The 19,910-nt window shown below is 40.0% G+C and overlaps 1 protein-coding gene across 1 annotated transcript in view; it reads left to right on the top strand.

The window, feature by feature from the left end:
- Positions 1 to 19,650, top strand: part of LOC103767611 (follicle-stimulating hormone receptor) — an 85,238-nt gene extending 65,588 nt beyond the window's left edge. Inside the window, exons 5-10 of the mRNA XM_008934785.2 lie at positions 907 to 978; positions 3,133 to 3,210; positions 6,942 to 7,010; positions 7,129 to 7,203; positions 11,764 to 11,949; positions 17,944 to 19,650. Of these exons, the coding sequence (XP_008933033.2) occupies positions 907 to 978; positions 3,133 to 3,210; positions 6,942 to 7,010; positions 7,129 to 7,203; positions 11,764 to 11,949; positions 17,944 to 19,171 (1,708 nt within the window). The 3' untranslated portion in view covers positions 19,172 to 19,650. The remainder of the gene's footprint in view (positions 1 to 906; positions 979 to 3,132; positions 3,211 to 6,941; positions 7,011 to 7,128; positions 7,204 to 11,763; positions 11,950 to 17,943) is intronic.
- Positions 19,651 to 19,910: the final 260 nt, after the last annotated feature.

The following is a 19,910-nucleotide window of genomic DNA, read 5'->3' on the forward strand; positions in this document are numbered from 1 at the left end:
TAGTGGAGCAAACATGAGACTTTTTGGTGTCTGTGAAAAACTCCCAGATGGTCAGAGTCCAGCCTGGTCCAGCTCCTCCCTCCTGAACTCAGCCCTCCTTCCAGCCATCAGCAGTCACCAGTCATCTCCTGCTGCATGGCAATATCATGTTGGTCCTGCCCTTGTTACTGCTCTGGATAACAAAATTTGCTTAAATTAAACATGGTACATCTCTGTGAATACCTGTGACCATGTGTCCTCACTGACTGTGGGCAGAGGGTTATCCTTCAAAGTCAGCATTTCTGGGATGGTGTTTCACGGACAGGAACTGCAATGCAGAGGTCGTGATGCTCAGTGCAGTGGGAGGGTGGAGGTAGTCAAGAACAGAGTCTCAGGTCCATTTCCACTTGCACAAATTGCTGAAATGTTGCCATGTGTTTGGTTCCTCACTGTCAGAGGTGCTGGGGAATAAAGTGACATAATTCTTTCCTGATTTCATGAATTAATGGTATTTCCCATGGAATTAATGTATCCTCTATTAGAGTAGAAGGTTAAAATTGTGGTAATTGAGTTGATACTTTTGTCTTAAAACAGCTACTATGAAAATAATTATCCTGTGTCAGTGCAGTTGATTTCTTAGAATACAGTTGGGAAATTGATATGGAAAGTTTCCTGAGATCATCAGGAGGGACTGTGTAATTATCCAAGGTAGGGTTTCTCCTTTTAATTCAGTGGGGCAGAATTCAGCTTGCAGTTTGGAGAAAAACCTTTTTAAATTACAGTGTGAAGTTTCCTATTGGCAAACCCAACTTTTTGGCTAACCTCTGTCTTTTGTGGCTGCCATTTTAAAAGTCGAGTGTTCTTTATAAGTTATCAGTTTTTTCCTGTGGCAGAGCAAATAATCTTCGTCTGTTCTCCCCCCCTTAGGTTAATATCAAATACTGGCCTTCGGTTTTTACCTGCTGTCCATAAGGTTCAGTCTTTCCAGAAAGTTTTGCTGTAAGTTTGAACGTTTGCTTTTTAGTTTTCAAAAGCTCCCTTTGAAAGTTCTTCTGCTCCAACAAAGCCTTTCAAGACGTGATTCCCCTTGCGTTCATTTATTGGCTTCACGGTATCATTTTGGGCTGTAATTTTGCAGGCATTGATGATAATGTGGCTCCAAGGGTCTCAGTTCTCTCTAGGTCTCCCTTCTACAAAGCCTTGTAACTTGCACTTTACAGATCACTCTTCCTTAAACTACACTATGAGCATGTGTCTGGATGGCCCAGGGGACAGTAACAGCCTTTTACTGCTCTTTCACAAGTTGAAATCCAAATCAGGATGGTGGCAGTGGAAACTTGTTGCCACCTGGTGACAGTTTTCTGGCCAGCATGGGAAGAGTCACTGATCTCAGAGCCATGTTCCATGAAAGGTGGCCACATCACAGAAGAAAGGAAAAAAAAAAAAAAAAGAAAAAAACTCTAAACTCAGGGAATTATCTTTACCATGCCTTTTTCTCCCCTTGCAGTAAAACCGTCCAGAGAGTGAAAATTTTTTTCTGTAGAAAATTCAAGTGCCAAGAGGGAACAAAAATATTTGTGTAAAATTCTGTGTGAAAACAAGCTATTTTTCTGTTAAAGCACCTTTTATTCTGTTAAAAAATGTGTATCAGAAAAGGACTGATTTTTTTTTCACCAAAAAAATTTTGACATGCATTTTTCAATCAGTTCTTAGTATAATTCAAAGCATTCTTTTGGACAAGATTTATTGTTAATTCACATACAAAGTTCTGCATCTTCAGATATTAGATTGGAAGATTTCTAGCTGCAGAAACATTAATCCTGCAATTGTCTTAGTTGTAGCCATTAATATAAAGAAAAATGCATATAAAACATAGAGAGAGATGTCTGAATATAGTATACATACATATAAGACAAGAAATCTATTTCTGTAATACACTTGACATAGGTAATTCTGAGAACTTCACTCCTCAAAACCATCAAGCAAATGCATCAGAGCCTTCCACCTGTATCCCTTGGTATCCCTAGTCTTAACTAGAGTGGAATTACTGTGTCCTGCAGAGCAGGAGTTATTTGGTGTTTTTTTTCAGGTGAAACTCCTCACTTTCCTGTAAGAATAAGAAGACCTTGATACCATTTGAGTCCCAAACTAGGCCTTGGTTCAAACCCTGGTCCCATTGGAGTCAATAAGGAAAATTACCATTGGCTTCAATTGTGCCAATATTTAAGTCACAACAATAGGTTTGGATAGGACATTGATATTTATAAAGGGCTCGTGCAGATCCTTAGCAGAGGGATACAGTTTTCTTGTATGGGTGCCTTGCTCCCTCCCTATTCCTGCCTCTGCTGACCTCAGTTTGCAGAATGAAGCCTCTCTGTAAGTGTCACTTAATAAAGAGTTGTGGCTGCATGAGATAATTTTGGAACCACGCTTAATTTCAAGCTTTGCGGACAATTAATTTCGTTCTGTGCTTTCCAACAGGAACAGCATGGAAACAGCCATATCCCCAGTCTAAATTATGAGTAATACTATTTAACTTCTTTGAGGCCTATTTTGAGCCAGCAACAGAACGTTCCTTTTTTTATATCAACCACAACTGAGGAAAGGCGGAAATTCCTACTTGTCAGTTCAACCAACTGCATTGGCAGGGCTCTGTGTCTTAAGTTCTTAAGCATATACAAAGCTTATAAGCAACCCTGTTGACATCAGCAGGGGAATGATTCATGGGCTGGTAGGTACCCTGCTGAATCAGGCCAAAAAGGCTAATGGTTTTCCTTCTTCTGGCTGGGAGGCTGTGAGAAGGGGTGGCCTCAGAGCCCCTCAGATTGCATTTTCTGGGTAGTATGTTTGCTGGAGGAACTATTTCATCCACCTCGGGGTTATAGACCTGCACTTTTATGCATTTTAATGACTTCAGTCTGTTTGGGAGGAAAGTATGGGGGTGTTGGAAAGGTTTTGTTCCATCCTTTTTTATCAGGAAGATTTGTGCTCTGCAAAAAAAAAAAGTCTTGAAAACTTACATCATTACCCTCAGCCTATAGTACTTCCTCAGATTGAATATAAGGGAAAATACTGTGTTTGAAACAGCATATTGTATTGAAAGGCTCACAGAAGTACAAAAAGGTGTAGTTTCTAATGTATTTTATTTTTCAGAGATATTCAAGACAATATCAATATACGAGTAATTGAAAGAAACTCATTCATGGGCCTGAGTTCTGAAAGCGTGATTCTGTGAGTAGACATAGAAAATTCATTATTCTCCTTGTTACCTCATTTCTTTTCCAGAGCAGGGTCAGCAAAACCAGGAGTTGAGCACTATTTCATACACTTCCAAATTCAATTTGATGTTTTAGATTTCTCCCCTGCCCCTGAGATCTCTGTATTCTGTTTTCCTGACATGAAAAAATTAATGTTTTGGGGGTTTTTTGTTGTGTTCTAGTCCTACTCTTTATTTTAAAAGCGCAGCAGTGAGCAAATTTAGTAATTACTGATGCCAAGGTTAAACACCTACAGCAACAGTCCATGTGATACAAATTGTGTTCAAGAGGATGGCATGACTCATAAATATTTACAGGCAGACATACTATTCAAAGACATTTATTACTTGGACAAAACATATGTAGATGTTGTGAAAATATGGTATATTTGTATGCAATGTTAATGCATTGATACAGGCTGGTTCATAATGCAGTTTCAAGCTGCATGGTTAGATGACTCTACATTTGACTTGAACAGTCATGTATTTTAATGAACTAGCTGGCTTCTTTGATCCTTTCTGTCTGTATATCAAAACATACTGTTTCCTTGCTAACAAGCTGCCTTCATTTCACCTACGCAGTGGCCAGACTGGAAAAATTTCCCCCTCTGTGTGTGTGGTTTACCTCACATACTGAAGCAGACAAGCAAGATTTGAATTGACTGATTGGGCTCACGTTGATTTTGGTGGGAGCAAGGTCAGACCATCAATAATTGAAGACAGGCCAGTAGCAGGTCACTTAGCTTTATCTCTCCTTTTCCCCCATCAGTTATGCACAACCTCTGTCTACTTCAAGTTCTGAAGTTTTAAATACAGACACACAGACACATATACACAAAGGTTTCCCAAATATATATTCAAGTAATGACATTGCAAGTACACTGGTTCATCTTCTCTCCTGTAATGATAATATTAGCTGCTCAGGTGGGACTTTGTATTTTCAAAGCACTGCCCAACAAGTACTGTGTATTTCCATAATACCACTAAGGGATGAGATACATATCCCAGATTTTTGCTGTGCTTTGACCTCTCTTTGCCACTTGAGCAGATGGAATTGACTTCTCTTTTCTCCCCAGAATGTCTCATTGCCTATATCAGGAAGAAATTCTTTACTGTGAGGGTGGTGAGGCACTGGAACAGGTTGCCCAAAAAAGTTGTGTGTGCCCCATCCCTGGAAGTGTTCAAGGTATGGTTGGATGGGACTTTGAGCAACCTGGTCTAGTGGAAGGTGTCCCTGTCCACAGTAGGGAGTTCGGAACTAGGTGATCTTTAAGGTCCCTTCAGATCCAAACTATTCTGTGATACTATGCTGGAATTACTGACTGGGTATTGAAAGATAGTCCTTTCTGAGGACTTAAGGCTGCTGGTTTGTTAGCAAAATTGGCCTGGTGATGTATCATGTCCACTTCCAGCTGCTTTGCCCTGCCTCCTCAACAGCCCCATTGCCATGGGCTCCCAGCACCCACCAGTGTGTGCAAGAGCAGCAAGAGCTGTGCAAGCAGACCTGGCCACCACCACCCTGGTCAGGTGATGTCCTGACTTTGCTGTGGTTCTGCTCTGGGACAGAGGCCCTGCATGTGCCCTTTGAGAGTCCCTGATTAGGTTTTCCTTGTGCTGTGGTGAACTTAGCTCATTTTAGACCCATATTTGCTTATTTTCTATTCAAAACTGAAATCACAGCAACGCAACAGGAACTTTTGGTTGAACATCATTTAGTGAAACCTGACATGTCAAGATGATTAAAATTACCCAGAATCCATTGAACCCCCAGATTCTACAGAGAAACAATTTTAATAGGTTTAGCTGTGGCGGGCTCTGAACTTATTTAAGCCAGTAATTCGGATTGCATCTGAACTTATGCTATGCATGGGATCAGCTCAGATGGGAACTGAGGATACATATGATAATAATGTGCTAGAAATTTATGGAAGAAATTCACCTTGTTACCAGGTCTGCATAGGCTCTAAGATAGGTCTTTCCTGCCCTGAAATAGTGTGTAAATGGTACCTCAGGGGCAGTGACCTCCTGAACTGGGAGAATTTTAAAGCATGTTTTAAAAGCCTACTATAGCCATGAAATGGTAAGTAAAGGCCCCTATATCCAAGCTCTGGATCTTCTCCTCCATTGTCACCTGTTGCTAATATAAGATTTAGTGGAGTCAGTAAGAATGCTGGTTGAAGTGAGGAGAGAATTTGTCTCAAGAAAAACTTGTCTATAAGTACTATAATGAGGTCTTGGGATTTAGGTAAATTTTTTTTTGCCCTTTTTACTATTCCAGTGCTATTAGACAGGTGACAGGAGTGCATAGTCCACCCTGTATGGCAACAGTGACTCTTTTTTACGACCTTAGTATCTCATTGCATTAGCATCATGTTCAGCAAGAGAATGCAGCTAAGTGCTAATACTGTGATTAAAAACATATATATCAGCCTGGCAGCTACAAATGGATAGGATCAATTTAATATAATAAATGTTTAAATGCTGTAAGCAGGGACATGTCTCTCCTCTGTGCCTGCTCACTCATGTCTAATAGTGCTTGCAAGCGAAGGGGACGGTGACAGTTCTCCTGATCCGACCTGACAGACATTATAAACACAGAGCTGTGTACATCTGCCTGTCATGGTCAAAAGAGTAATCCTTTCGGCCAGACCCTTAACTGATTTTCATGCTGACCTTAGTTCACCACCTCAGACCTTAGATAAGTGGGTCACTTGCATGCTCAGCTTTCAAAGTGAGTTAGGAAAAAAATGTCCAAGTTTGCTGACAGTTTAATTAAATCAGGCCATTTCTGCCATCAATCAGACCTGTCATTGCCTGTTGGAGAGGGCGTGAGCTGCAAAGTGACGTTTAAAGTGAGATGAAAGATTGCACCATAAAGATGATAAATATAACTGACCCAAATGTAAATTTTTAGGACCGTGAAGGGACAGAGGGAAGGACGTTAAACGTTAATTAGGTAATGCACTGGAGTAAAAACTTGGCAGAAAGCCCCAGGAGCATCAATTCCCAATTTCATTACCTGTGTCTCCTTTTGGGGGAAGAAGCCTGGGGAGGTGGGACTGGGGCAACAGAGCAGGCAGGGAGTGTAATTTGTCAAGGAAGCAGACGCATCAGGAATCACCCACTTTCCACAGCAGTTTGGCACCACTGCCACCCCTCTTCTGCCCTCCAGCCTGGCTCAGTACAGTCAGTCCCCCTCCTCCACCTGCCTGGCTGAGCATGTGAGACCATGGCAAAAGCAGTCTTTTTTCTCTAATAGCTGGCAAAGATTAAGCCATGGCTCGGAGTTTCAAAAGTGTCTTGCTAAACAGTAAAACTAAACGGCACTGACAGCGCCAACAGGAAAGATCCTGGTCTCACCCCTCTTGGGATTAACCTGGAACAGCCACACCAGCTCCTCTGCAGCCTTCCCAGTGGAGCCATGAGCAGTGCAGCATCTTCACCAGCTCTGTCCTTACTTCAGAAACTTACTCTAGCTGTCATCTCTGATGGTAGCACTCATCTGCCCTATTTGTGTCTGTGCTCCCCTAAGTCTTTGTCCAAATATTGGGATCTTACCAGCTAGTATTCATAGACATTTCACCATTTTAATATCCATTTAACAATTTTATTTGCTTGAGATTCCTTTCACTGCTTTGAATTACATACATTTTAGTCATGAAGCATGAATAAGAACACAGCTCTCTTTTTCTTTTCTCTATTGCAGATGGCTAAATAAAAATGGAATTCGGGAAATTGAGAATCATGCATTTAATGGAACATATCTGGATGAGCTGTAACTATTTCTGTTGTTTACTATTCTGAAAAGTGATAATTAGAAGATAGTAACTGCTGCAAGATTTTTTATTTTTTTTTATCTTAGATTGTTTCAGCACAACTATTGTGTTTTTCAGAAATCTAAGTGATAATCACAACCTGGAAAAATTGCCAAATGAGGTCTTCCAGGGAGCCAATGGACCTGTTGTTTTGTAAGTAATATTTGGACAATACTTTTCTCATTGACTACCTAGAAAAGATCAGAGAAGAATATACGAGTGCCAGTATGGATTTCAACATCTCACAAACATTGAACTTCAAAACCAGACATGTAGTTCTGAATATATTAAAAAAAAATAAAAAAAATCAGTCTAGATCCTTGTTTTCACTTTGTCCTCAAGTTTTTGAAGTATTTCGAGTGAGAGATTTAGATTAAGATTCCTCTCCATGGTTGATTAAACTGTGTAAGAGAGTAGTACTTTTGCTTTTGGTTATTTTTGCAGAGAAAATGCAGTAGAGAATTCAGCAGAAGGATGCTCAGGAATCTCAGTTACCATTATTTCAAACCATGGTTTGCCATGGGGTCTGAAAATGCCTGTGATTGTGCAGAACTGCTTGTTTTCCTGAGCTCAAGCCACAACATGTAAGAGCTGCAACAGAGATGTAGGAGCCCTTTTTTGTCTCACCCATTTGTCAGAACATTTCTTTCTTCCCATCTATCCCGCTTATCCAGAGAGGACTAAAAGTCACCCAGAAAGAGTGAAAGGGGTCATTGGAGCTCTTGCAAGATTTTACACAGATGTTAGAGTGGTTAAAAATCTAAAATGGAAGGAGAAAAATGTCCGATTAACCCTGAGTTCAGTCCAGAGCTCTTCTGAAGGCATTTTGTTTCCACATTGTGATGGCCAGTGCACCTATGATATAAAGAGCTATGGTATGGGTTACTGTATTCTGTTTTACTTCCCTTACTTCCTAAAAGCATCTTCATTCTTTGGAAAAGACTGCCAGTGGAGCATCTTTTCATCAGTAATGTCAGAGATGTTTCTTAGGAAAATCATTGTTTCCTGTAGCAAAAAGTAACTGCATTTTCTTTGCAAGCTATAACTGATACAGTCATATTCTGGATGTTTATCAAATTGATTTGCCTGTGGTTGAGATTCATTTGATAGTTCAATTTCTAACACTGAGTTATTTGTGTAAAAAGTTTTCTGTTCCATTACCAATACATCCACTATTCCATGGATGGGAAATTACCTTTTTATCCTGGATGAGATCATGAAAGAAGAGCCTTCTTGCTCATCCATCAGCGTAGTGTACACCAGGGATGCACTTTCACTTGTGGAATGATTGACCCATAATCATATCTTTGCTGGGAGAAATAGTTTTGCTGCAATCAAATCCATGTTGCAGACCACAATGTTTTATTAGAATGAACATCGGGAGGTTTAACTCTTGACCTTCTTAAACCAGTGTTCCACAGTCAATTAGTTTCAACTTCTATTTTATAATTCAGCGTATTAAAATAATGTGAAAGGAACACAAATAATCAGAAAGCACCGATCTTAGCCCTTGTACAGACTACAGAGTTTCACAAATCAATTCCTCTCTCAGACTTACTGCTCTTAGCTGAATTAGAATATCTCTTTTGGATAGACATCAAGTTTTGAATTAAAAGATTTCAGTGCTGACAGTAGGCAAGTAAATCCAGCAGCTAATAAATCCCACACCTATACATATTGCTTCTATACAGAAATACACTGTATTTCCAGCTTGGAGTTTCATAGCTTCAGTTTTCGGCCATATTGTTTCATTTAATTGTTTTCTGCTGCTCTCAGAGCTGTAGTGGCTTACACCAGCTTTTGCTGGTGTCCTTAGTTCTCTGACTATGTCCTATGGGAAACCCACCTATGGGGGCTACAGGAGAGTTCCAGTAGATCCCCAGCTCAACAGCTGAGTCCCTGAAGCGCAGCCAGAGATCAGTTTAGATACACGGAGAAAATTCTCACCAACCGCTTTACCGCCCTCTGCTTTCTACTCCAGCAGCTATTTCCCACCATTTCTGTATGTGCCTTTCAAACCTCATCAGCTGGTCAGTATTTTTGCTAATCCAACAGAGACTCCCAGTGGGAAAGGGAAGTGATTGGAAGAGAAGTCAGATTCATTTTCCTGTTCCTGCACCAGCTGCTGTCAAGGCTGATGACTAACAGCCAAGCAGAAATAATACAGGAACACATATTCCAATTGGTGATGCCTTGTGGTTTGATTTCTTATTGCCACTTTATGATCTTGTTCATCATGATTATTTAACTTATCAAGCCTCTAACTAAAGAGCAACATCCCAAAGAACTTCTACACTGAGATCTGTGTGTGGTAACTCAGTGGAGTAAGTTACTAAACCACCCTCACAATGTCTATGTTTGCTGTTTGGGGGCATGCCAGTGATCTATTGATAACTGTCCCTCACAGACATACCAAAAAACCCCTGCAGGAGTTTGCAAATCAAATTCCCTAACTCAATTCTATTTATGTGCAATAATTAACATAAAAAGAAAAATTGTTAAAATAAGAATAAAATATTTTTGTGGGAAAAAAATTTAATATTTATGAAATTATTTAAAGATTTTGAGAGACACAGTAACCTTTTCGCTATTTTTAAGTCCAAGTGGTATTCCTATTCATATTTGCTCATTATTTCCACTCATTGTAATAACAGTTTGGATTTGGTAATGATTTTTAGCTAACAAGACAAAGAAAACATTTTCCATGTTCTTTTTCAGAATTATGAAGTTTCACATGCTCTTAATGATGCCATGAGTGATGCTGTCTGTGGATTTAGGCAGAAAACTGCTGTTTAGTTGTTGGCTCGTGAGCATATACTCTGGGTGACAGTTTTCATTAGGCAGTGCATTAAGGGCAATAGTCAGCCCATGTGAAAATCGAGACTGCTCATTGCAACCTAATTACCTCTTCAAGTGTCCAAGTCAGAAATGGATAGCCTAAAATTTCTCATTGGTTGCTGTTTTCAGCTCCTGTAAGAAACAGACCCAGGACCTCAGAACCCTCTCTGTGAGAAGTGTGGCTTCTCATTCTGCCCTGCAGAAGTTCATAGTATTTTTGAATACACTGGTCTATTTTCCCTTCCAGTAGAAATTATGGCCCTAGGTCAAGGCAGTGAAGGGGAGTCTGTGTTTGCTCCTCTGCTATCACAGTTCATGGTCCAGTTGTTGAAGGTGGTACATTCCTTCAGAGCCTGGATGTAGGCACAGCATGAACACATCATCTTTACCCAACACCAATTTTACAAACCACTTTATCAGCTGCCTGCGAATTTGTTAGGTTTGGCTGGAGTTCAAACAGAGCCCTTCCCTGGCATTAATTTTGTTTCTTAAACCAGAGAACAGAGATGCAAATGTGTGTATGGTACATAGCAACTGTCTAAACTTCATTACATGCTGCTAAAACCTGGTCTCCCCCTCACAAGACACCACTCTACTGTATTAAAACGATAATAAAAACAATTTGTGCAGTTGGGTAATAGAGATCAAATAACATATTGTCCTGACATCATATTGTTACAGATGAATTGAAAACTGTATCTTCAAGGGGGCATGGAGAAAACTACAAATATTGTCAGTTTAATTCCCCGATTAAGGAAAAATTCTGTCTTTTCTTGGAGAATTAAGAGCAGAGCAGCCTCAGCAAACACTGTAGCCTGGATCAGTCTCAGCCCATAAGAGCACAAAGGACTAAGGGAGGAGGACAGGGTGATTTTGTGCAGTTCATTTTTACCTTTTAAGAGAAAGAAGGGTGTTCTCATGCTGTCATGATCCAAGGGACAGTTTGTGCCCCAGTGAGGGAAAGCTGGAGACGTTTTGCCCCAGCTGTTATACCCTGAAGTTATGGGGAAGGATTCCCAAATATCTCAGCCTGGAGATGGAGTACACTTGGTCCTTCTTCCCTGCATGGCACAAGTCAAGATTTAGTGTTTGCAGAATGTGTTTCCTTTTAAAAGCCCCTCTAATGGTCTCTTTAATACATTCATGGGTGCTGGTTTCATCGCTGCCTCTGATAGCCTGTCCAACACAGTAATTGCCTTCCACATAAATACACCTCTCCTAACCTCCTGTAATCTTGTCCCATTCTTTGCTTCAGTCTGTGCTGTATTTGTTTTTTAAACCTCTGGGAATGTTTTGTTGGTTTGGTTTTTTTGTTGCTAACAGTCTGAACAATGTCACCCCTGTCTGTCTTTAATCTTCTTTTCTTTCTAATGAGCACAAAACCTGATATACTCAACCTGTCCTCACATTTGTACCCCCATGTGAGCTTCTTTCTTTGTGTTTATTGCTTTTTCCACAACAGCCTTCCCATGATGTGATGATCATACAGCAAACTTCTACTGCGATTTCATCAGCCTTTTTTATCCTGTAAGAGTATTTTGGGATGATTGTTGCATTTACTGGGTATTTACTAAACCCAGTATCATATGGCGCTAATGGTTTATGCCCCTGTTAATTCTTACCCAGATCATTATGGGACCTTTTTCTTTATTTCTCACAGACTAACATCGTTTGATTGTTGTTTGCAATGCATATTAGTTCAGTTTGCTGGAGGAGCACCTAATTTTTCACCGGATCCTCTTTTTAGTGTAGATTTCCAGGTGATCTGTTTCCAACCACTACTCTGAGAATGAGTAGGACAGTCTAAAACACATATCTCTTGTTGAGCAGAAGTAAATTTCCTTTTTACCAAGATTTCCATCTGTTTTCTTAAAGGGATATTTCAAGCACGAAAATCAGTTTCCTGCCAAGTCATGGATTAGAACTCATTAAGAAGCTAAGAGCAAGATCTACACACAATTTAAAAAAGCTTCCTGATCTAAGCAAATTTAGATCTTTGATTGAAGCAAACTTCACGTATCCTAGCCATTGCTGTGCATTTACAAACTGGAAAAGACAAAAGTAAGTGATTTAATTTGTTTTTCTTCTTGGCGCTTTTCAGCATTTGATAGTAAATTAAAGAAAATTCTTCAAAGTCTGGATAGAAAAGGTCTCTTTAGAGCAGGTAAGCAAATGGATAGAAATAAATAAATACACAATACATACAGATTTTTGCATGCTACACAGTGTACTGCCTCCACATTACAGGGAATTGTTAAATTCTAATAGCTGTGTTAGCTTACCATCAGGATTTTCCCCAGCTGCAGCTCTGTCCCCACCTATTGTAGGTCCATGTTTCACTGGATCTGCTGTCCTGGATCAACCTGGAGCCATGCTGAAAACATTAAACAGAAAAAGTTTGATAACTTTTCAGGAGGTAGCTGGAGAGAAAGCCGTGTTTGCAGAGAAGCTGGTCAATACTTGTCCATCGATTCAGGAGGGTAACAGGACCACTGAGTGATGCAAAATACTGTTCTCTCAGAAAGCCTCACTGATATTGGAACACTGTCAAGCCAAGCATCAGAGATACCTTATCTCTTGAGTTGACATCGACAATCTTTTTGGATGTGACTTCTGAAATGGTTAACCCAGAGCAGATCCATTTTACCCAAATCAACAGAGGGACTGTGGGAGGGTATGGTGTCTTTTTAGACTCCAGTTGTAATTCTCCATGCTTATCTTAATTTTCCATTAGTGAGTTGCAGTGAGACTTCAGGTATCAATGACTCTTTTTGAGTATTTTCACCTGCTCAGGCAGTCTTGAAACGTACACTTCAAGTAGTTAATGAGCCTCCTGAATTTGTGCCACTGGAAAACATGAGGAGCTGATACCTCTGGAAACCCCTGTTATTGTTTGAAGTTCTTCCTTTACTGGATGTCCTGAAAGACTTGAACTTTGCCATGGCAGAAAAAAAAAAAAGTCATGAACCATTGTCATAAATCAAGACATCATCTTCAGAAGTTGCATAAAACTTCAAAGAACAGTAAAACCATGCAGAAAAAGCATAAACTGTTAGTAGCTTCTATTTTAGCACTTAAAATAGCCATTTATTGTACTTTTAGCATTGTATTGTCACCAAACAATGGAAGATAACTGAGTTTGTTTGTGCTGATAGCTAATAAATATCACCTACATGTGTTTGCAAAACTGTCTGCGTAAAGAATGCAAGTGCAATGCCGGAGACTGCAGGGATAAGGGAAGTATCTGACAGAATCCATCTCCCATTGTCCATTTTTGTTCCAAAATGCTAAACTGTTCACTGGAACAATTTATCAGCAGGAGATGTTTTCACATACTTGTGCAGTCTTATGCAGACACAATGCTCGGTAACTTATATGTAGGAATGGGTCCAGTCCTTCCAGCCCTGATGACACAGTGGTGTATTCCAATGAGTCCAGTGAAAGCATGTTTAATCCTGAATCTGCAAAGGAGCGGTGATGTCACTACGATTCATATTTTTGAAGGTACTTGGCTTCTGGGCTGCTTGGGCCTAAACAGGACCCAAATCACAGAATCCACTCCTTAAATTAGGCAACTGGACTTTTCAAAAACAGAGTAAGAGTTGCTATTGAAGGAAGGCTACAGGAGGAAACAGTCCTGATCGTGTGGTAAGCTGCCAGTATCTAGTCCCCTCACTTGTGCTTTAAAATAACTTCCTTGTCACACACTCATCCCAGGGAGTTGAAGACCACAACACTCAGTTTTCCCCCTGTGTAGCCCCTCTTTTGGAGGCCTTTGCCCTGGCAGGCAAGAAGCCAAGGAGAACGTAAAACATCGCGCTTTCCACAGCTCGGGTAAGCGTAATTTTGCAAAGAAATGCCAACAAACCTGTGCAGAGCTCACACAATCTAGGTAAGGATGGCCAACAAGCTGGGCTGGAGTACTACGCAGTGGTGGGGCTGCTTCTGGAGAAGTTTGGTCACAACTTCAGTCTCCTATAATATCAGGTGTGATGCAATGGGGAGAAATAATATGTAAGTTGGAGATGCTCTTGTTTATGACACATGATATAAGACTACTTGAATGAATGTGGCCGCGAACTGTACAACCCTGGTCAACAGAACAAAATTGAATGTATTTATATATGTCTTTAATAGTTACCAGATGTATTTTTTACTAAATATTAAGTATAAATAGAAATTTACTAGAATTTTTCTGTTAGCTGCTTTTTAACATAATTAAAAATGGTAATTTCTTTCATACAGTCATGTGTCTTGTACTGAAATTGGTGGGAAACTAACATCCTTTCTCCACCTTAAAGAGAGAAAATGGATACATGTGTTCAGTTTGAATACTGAAGATATTACAATACACTTCAAAAGAGATGAGTCACACATAGAGTAGCTACACCAGCTTTCATTTCAAAGCAATTTTCATGACAGCTGGCACAAGTTGTGAGTGCATTGAAGGCTGCTCAGGCTGTTTAAAAGTTATTAATAGTTTGTATAGTTCTTGATCACACAACATGTAATATTTTTTTGGCAAGAGCTGTACTTGGTTCAGTGCTGCAGCATCACTTGTGGTGGTGGGAACCCTGATGTGTCCTGACTTGTCATGCCCCTTCACAGGAGACAATCATTATTCTGTGACTATCTGGCTCTCAGAATACTTCCAGGTAGTCCAGGGAGTATAAAAAGGATGCCTTATCAGCCCCAGAAGTGCATTTCTAAGGATCACAGCAGCAGCTGCTGTTCACATGGGAACTCTGGGAAGGAATTAAAACAAGGATGTGTGGCCCCTTTCTGGCTGCCAGTTTATGTTAGATTTTCCCTCTTTGACACTTTTGCAGCACTCAAACTCTTAGAAAAAAATAAATTGCCATAGCAAATCCTGGTTGGTCACCTCTCCGAAATCTGTCTGCGCCAGAGAACAGGTGCTGTTGTGATAATGGGAAGCTTAAACCTGTTACAGCGACAGTGCTTTCCAAATTTTGGAGAACGTCGAATCAAGCTCTGCCAGTCTGAGACACAAATTTTAAGATAATTTTTATGTTTTTCCCATTCTCGTAAGGACTATATGCTAAATATTGATCTGTGAATTGATCACGCTTGAATATTGTGATGCTGGCCTAACAGAAGGTAAGCTGCATTCTTAAGTCTGGTACAGTGTGTTGAACTCCCTCACATTTTTCTGTGACTGGAAAATAATATCCTTGAAGTGTGGATAGGGCAGAGGTTGGATGTTAAAACTCTCAACTTGACATATACCATTATGAACTTCAGTAAGCTTTTGGCTTTCTTTGACATAAAGATCGCCTTCTACCAAAAAGAATGACATTGATATGACTCTGTCCTTACACTTGATCGTTATTCTTCAGAGGACCTGTCACTTGAAATCCTACTTTTTCAAAAAATGTGGCAGAATCAGGAGTCATGTTTGGGCCTTGTCTCATGAGAACATACTATCAGTTGCTCACAACTCACCTGATGTCACCTTTTGGTGAGAATGATTGGTTTGAGATAGGGCTTAATACAGAACCTAGGTTAAGACTATTTGTTCTGCTGAGCATGTTTCTCAGCACACAAAATCCTGCTGTCACCAGTTCCAGACAAAGCACATAAAATAACAACTTGTACAAAGGTAGTAATTTTTGTTTATTTTTGTCAGAGCACTCTGTCAATTTCAATTTTATTCTCTAAGTTGTCCTTTCTCTAGTTTATTTTTCTAGTTTACTTGAGCAAAATAATGCTAAACAGTAACAGAGTTTTACAAAGTGAATAAGTGGAGTGTATTACAATACCCACAGCCTGAAAAGGAGGCAGGGACCCACCCGTCCCTTGGCAGACAAGGTTTTAACTTGTTGCTCTGAATGCACTGCACAGCCCAAGGAGTAAACATCACAGGGCAAAGATATGGTAAGGAGTCAGTATTGGAGGATGCCTCTTCCTTCCCGTGGGATTTCACAGCTGCCCCTCTTACCTGCTCACAGTACAGGTAACCATCTCACAGCAGCTAACTGCATGGGACCCTGGTTCTACATGGGACCACTGGCTGTAAAATAATTCAAGAATTAATAAATTGTAATAATCAGAAATATTTAATTGACCTCACATAGCAGTCTTGCCAGGGAATAGACTTAGGTCCAGGCAGTGCCTCCATAATTTGGGAGAAGGTTTACTTTTAACTAATGCTGAGAAATGATTGGATACAAACATTTCATTCAGTTCATTTACGAAGAACCACCAATTGCAGTACCCCGGGTGACTGCTGCACTAAAAATGAGTGACTTTCTGTCCCGTTATTGCTCCTTGGAAGCCTATATTCCCTTTCAGCTAGAGAACTGTTGATATATTGATCAATACAGTGGACCCCTCACTCATCCTTATGCGAGTAGAACACAGGGGAGCAAAATGTAATGCCTTGTTATTGCTGTTGTGACCTTCATAGTGCATATTTGACCTCACGGAAAATCAGTTTTCTGCCTCAGTTGACAGGCAAGATAAAAAATATTGATAATGGTAGAGGATGTTCAGAACCTCATAGGAAATGTCTCTCACCTTCTGGTGCTGGGCCTTCATTAGTTTTCCTTTCTTGCAGACCTTTTAAACTCAATTTTTGGAAGATATAGTGAGTGCACAAAGTCAAAGGGTAAAATTAGGTTACAAAGAAGAATTCTCCCTTTTAAGCCACTACCAGTTGTTCAAAATTTTCAACCTAACTTGTCTAGAAAGTTCTTGTCTTGACTGTACTGAAAGTCAGGGTGGAAGATAAGCTGGGGTCCTGTCCTAGAAATTTTACACCTAAATTGCAGTCTGAGGTATAGCTGAATGTAGGCAGAGCTGAACTGTGTTGGTTTTGCAACACATTTTCCCCTACTTTATTTCCTAACTCAGATTAGGTCTGCATGCAAAACTATGGATTATAAAATCCATAGTTATAAAACACAAGTTTATGGGACAGAAAACTTCAAAGCCTAGGAGAAGTTGTTGTAAAGTCTGACCCTTCATTTCATGTCTATACAGGAATATATCTTGATATTTCTTAACTTGATGGACCTAGTCATCTTTCTATCATCTCAGCCAAAATATTTTTTCTTTTGTTTGTCTAGGGATGGAGAAGGGCATAGAGCTAATACTCTATGAAATAAAACCAAACACAAAACTATCAAAAATACTAGTTTAACCTTCAAAGGCTTTTTTTTTTCCTTGAAACTCTTTTCCTTTATTTACTTGTGCTGCTAAAAATTCTTGGAGTGTTTAAAAAATACTTTCTGGCAGAAACAAAAGCAACTACTTCTTCCATTAAAATGTTGGTTTGGTTTGGCGTGGCTTGGCTTAGGTTTGCTTCGCTTGCTTTCTAATCCATTTTCTTTGAAGAACAGTTTTCAACAAAATGGTCTACCATGTCTTGTGTTCATGTTGGCATCTGGCTTCTAGGTATTATCTGGAAACCTGCATGAGCTTATTTGTGTTGTTTATTTATGTTACTGGCCAGTAATGTTATGAGATACTTAGAAATAAACAGCACAAACTGGAGGTGTTCTATGCCCTGATGGAGTTATAGAACTATGCCACAGTGATGGTCAAAACCTCTAGGAAAAAGGGAATTTGAGAATAATATTAAGGGATCATAGCATTATTGTGGTTCAACAGAGTCCTTATGAACACAGATGAATTGACTAATTCTTCAAAGCTCAGTCTTACATTGCTATTCATCATCATGTATTTCCCCCACGCACAAATCAGCTTATCAGTGACAGGCTACGTGAGAAACTCAGTTCAAATAAGGGAGGCTTCTTAGAGAGGCTGTTATCCAGGTGGATAACTCTATCATGGGTGTTAGGCAAACATTAGGCTTTTGTTTCCCTTACATTTTATGATGTTTCCAAATCACTTACCTGTTCTTGTAATATTTTATAAATAAGGACCAGCCAGACTATTAATTTCAAGCTCCAGGTAATCTATATAATTAGCTAAACAGAAAAACTGAGCTGTTAATGGAAACTGGATGATTTTGTGTTGTATGCCTCACACTGTGTCTCTTAGCTTCCAACTCCACTCTTTTTACAATTTCAGCACCGAATTACATCCGATATGTATCATGTCTCAGGCCAAGAAAGACCTTAAGGAGCAGCCTGGCGAAAAGCTACAGATACAATCCACAGCTGAAGATTATGTTTCAAGCTATGGCATAGGATTTGATCCAGCAGAGCATGACTTTGACTACGGTTTATGCAACGAAGTAGTTAACGTAGCTTGCTCACCAAAACCTGATGCTTTCAATCCATGTGAAGATATCATGGGATACAACATTCTAAGAGTCCTGATATGGTTTATCAGCATTTTAGCTGTCACTGGGAACACTGTTGTTCTCATTATTTTAATAAGCAGCCAATACAAGCTCACTGTACCTCGCTTCCTGATGTGCAATCTTGCATTTGCAGACCTGTGCATAGGCATCTATCTGTTGTTTATTGCATCTGTGGATATCCAGACCAAAAGCCAGTATTACAACTACGCCATAGACTGGCAAACTGGGGCAGGATGCAATACTGCAGGATTTTTCACTGTGTTTGCAAGTGAACTCTCAGTCTACACACTGACTGTGATCACCCTGGAGAGGTGGCACACCATCACCTATGCCATGCAGCTGCACCGCAAGGTTCGATTGCGTCACGCTGTGATTATAATGGTTTTTGGCTGGCTGTTTGCTTTCACAGTAGCACTTCTGCCCATATTTGGAGTCAGCAGCTACATGAAGGTCAGTATCTGTTTGCCCATGGATATAGAAACACCATTTTCTCAGGCTTATGTTGTATGCCTTTTAGTGTTGAACGTGCTTGCATTTGTGATTATATGCGTGTGCTACATCTGCATCTACTCCACTGTGAGGAACCCCAATGTGATCTCTTCCAACAGTGACACCAAGATTGCCAAGCGCATGGCCATACTCATCTTCACAGACTTCCTCTGCATGGCACCCATATCCTTTTTTGCAATATCAGCCTCACTCAAGGTTCCTCTCATCACAGTGTCCAAATCCAAGATCCTTCTGGTTTTGTTTTACCCCATCAACTCCTGTGCTAACCCTTTCCTCTACGCCATTTTCACCAAGACTTTCCGCAGGGATTTCTTCATTCTGTTGAGCAAGTTTGGTTGCTGTGAAATGCAAGCCCAGATTTACAGAACAGAGACCTCCTCATCTGCTCCTAATTTCCACACAAGAAATGGTCATTGCCCTCCTGCATCAAAAAACAGTGATGGCCCTATTTATTCATTGGTTCCTCTGAATCACTTGAACTGAAACACTTGCATGGATTTGTGTCTGAGGCAGTGTGATAATCACTTCCAACAGTGCATTTGAATAATGACTTCAGCATAGCATGTAAATTTATGTTTTATGAGGAAAGAAAAAATTAATTCCACTTTGCTATTTTTGTTCAATGAACAACCATCAGAGATGGCACATCATCTTCATCAGCTCTTGAAGACCAAAATGACAAAGTCTTCTCATAGAATTACCTTAAGAAAGAAATTAGATCATAAACCAGTATCTCCCACCATGTAGACCGAGATTCCCTTTATTCTAGGAAGATGTTAGCTGCTTATTGAGAATTAAGTAGTGTTTATATACAATTGAAAGAAAAAAATATGTAGAAATGATTTCTTTTCATGTGAAGTGTGTTATAACAATGACAAATAATTAGGTTTTTTTCATTAATTGTAATTCCTGGGCTTGCAGGAGACAGAAGGCCTGCTTAAGCCCTCCTTGAGCACAGACTTACTAGGAACGAGAGTATCCTGTGTTTCCATTTCTGTTGACCACTGCAGAAGGGTGGAAGACATCTCCAGCTATGCTGATGTTTTCTGTTCCACACTGCATGGACCTGCCTTACTCTGCACAGAAGTGTCACTTTGGGTGGGTTTTGTGTTGATGTAGATCAGCAGGCTCAGAGAAACATATTCCATCTAAGTTCGTCTCTAGAAGTTGGTTTGGTTTGGAGTTTATTTTCAAGGTAAGAAAGCGCAAGAACAAAGGCAGA

The sequence above is a fragment of the Manacus vitellinus genome, unplaced genomic scaffold (genome assembly GCF_001715985.3).
Source record: "Manacus vitellinus isolate BGI_N305 unplaced genomic scaffold, ASM171598v3 scaffold_8_pilon, whole genome shotgun sequence".
NCBI lineage: Eukaryota > Metazoa > Chordata > Aves > Passeriformes > Pipridae > Manacus > Manacus vitellinus.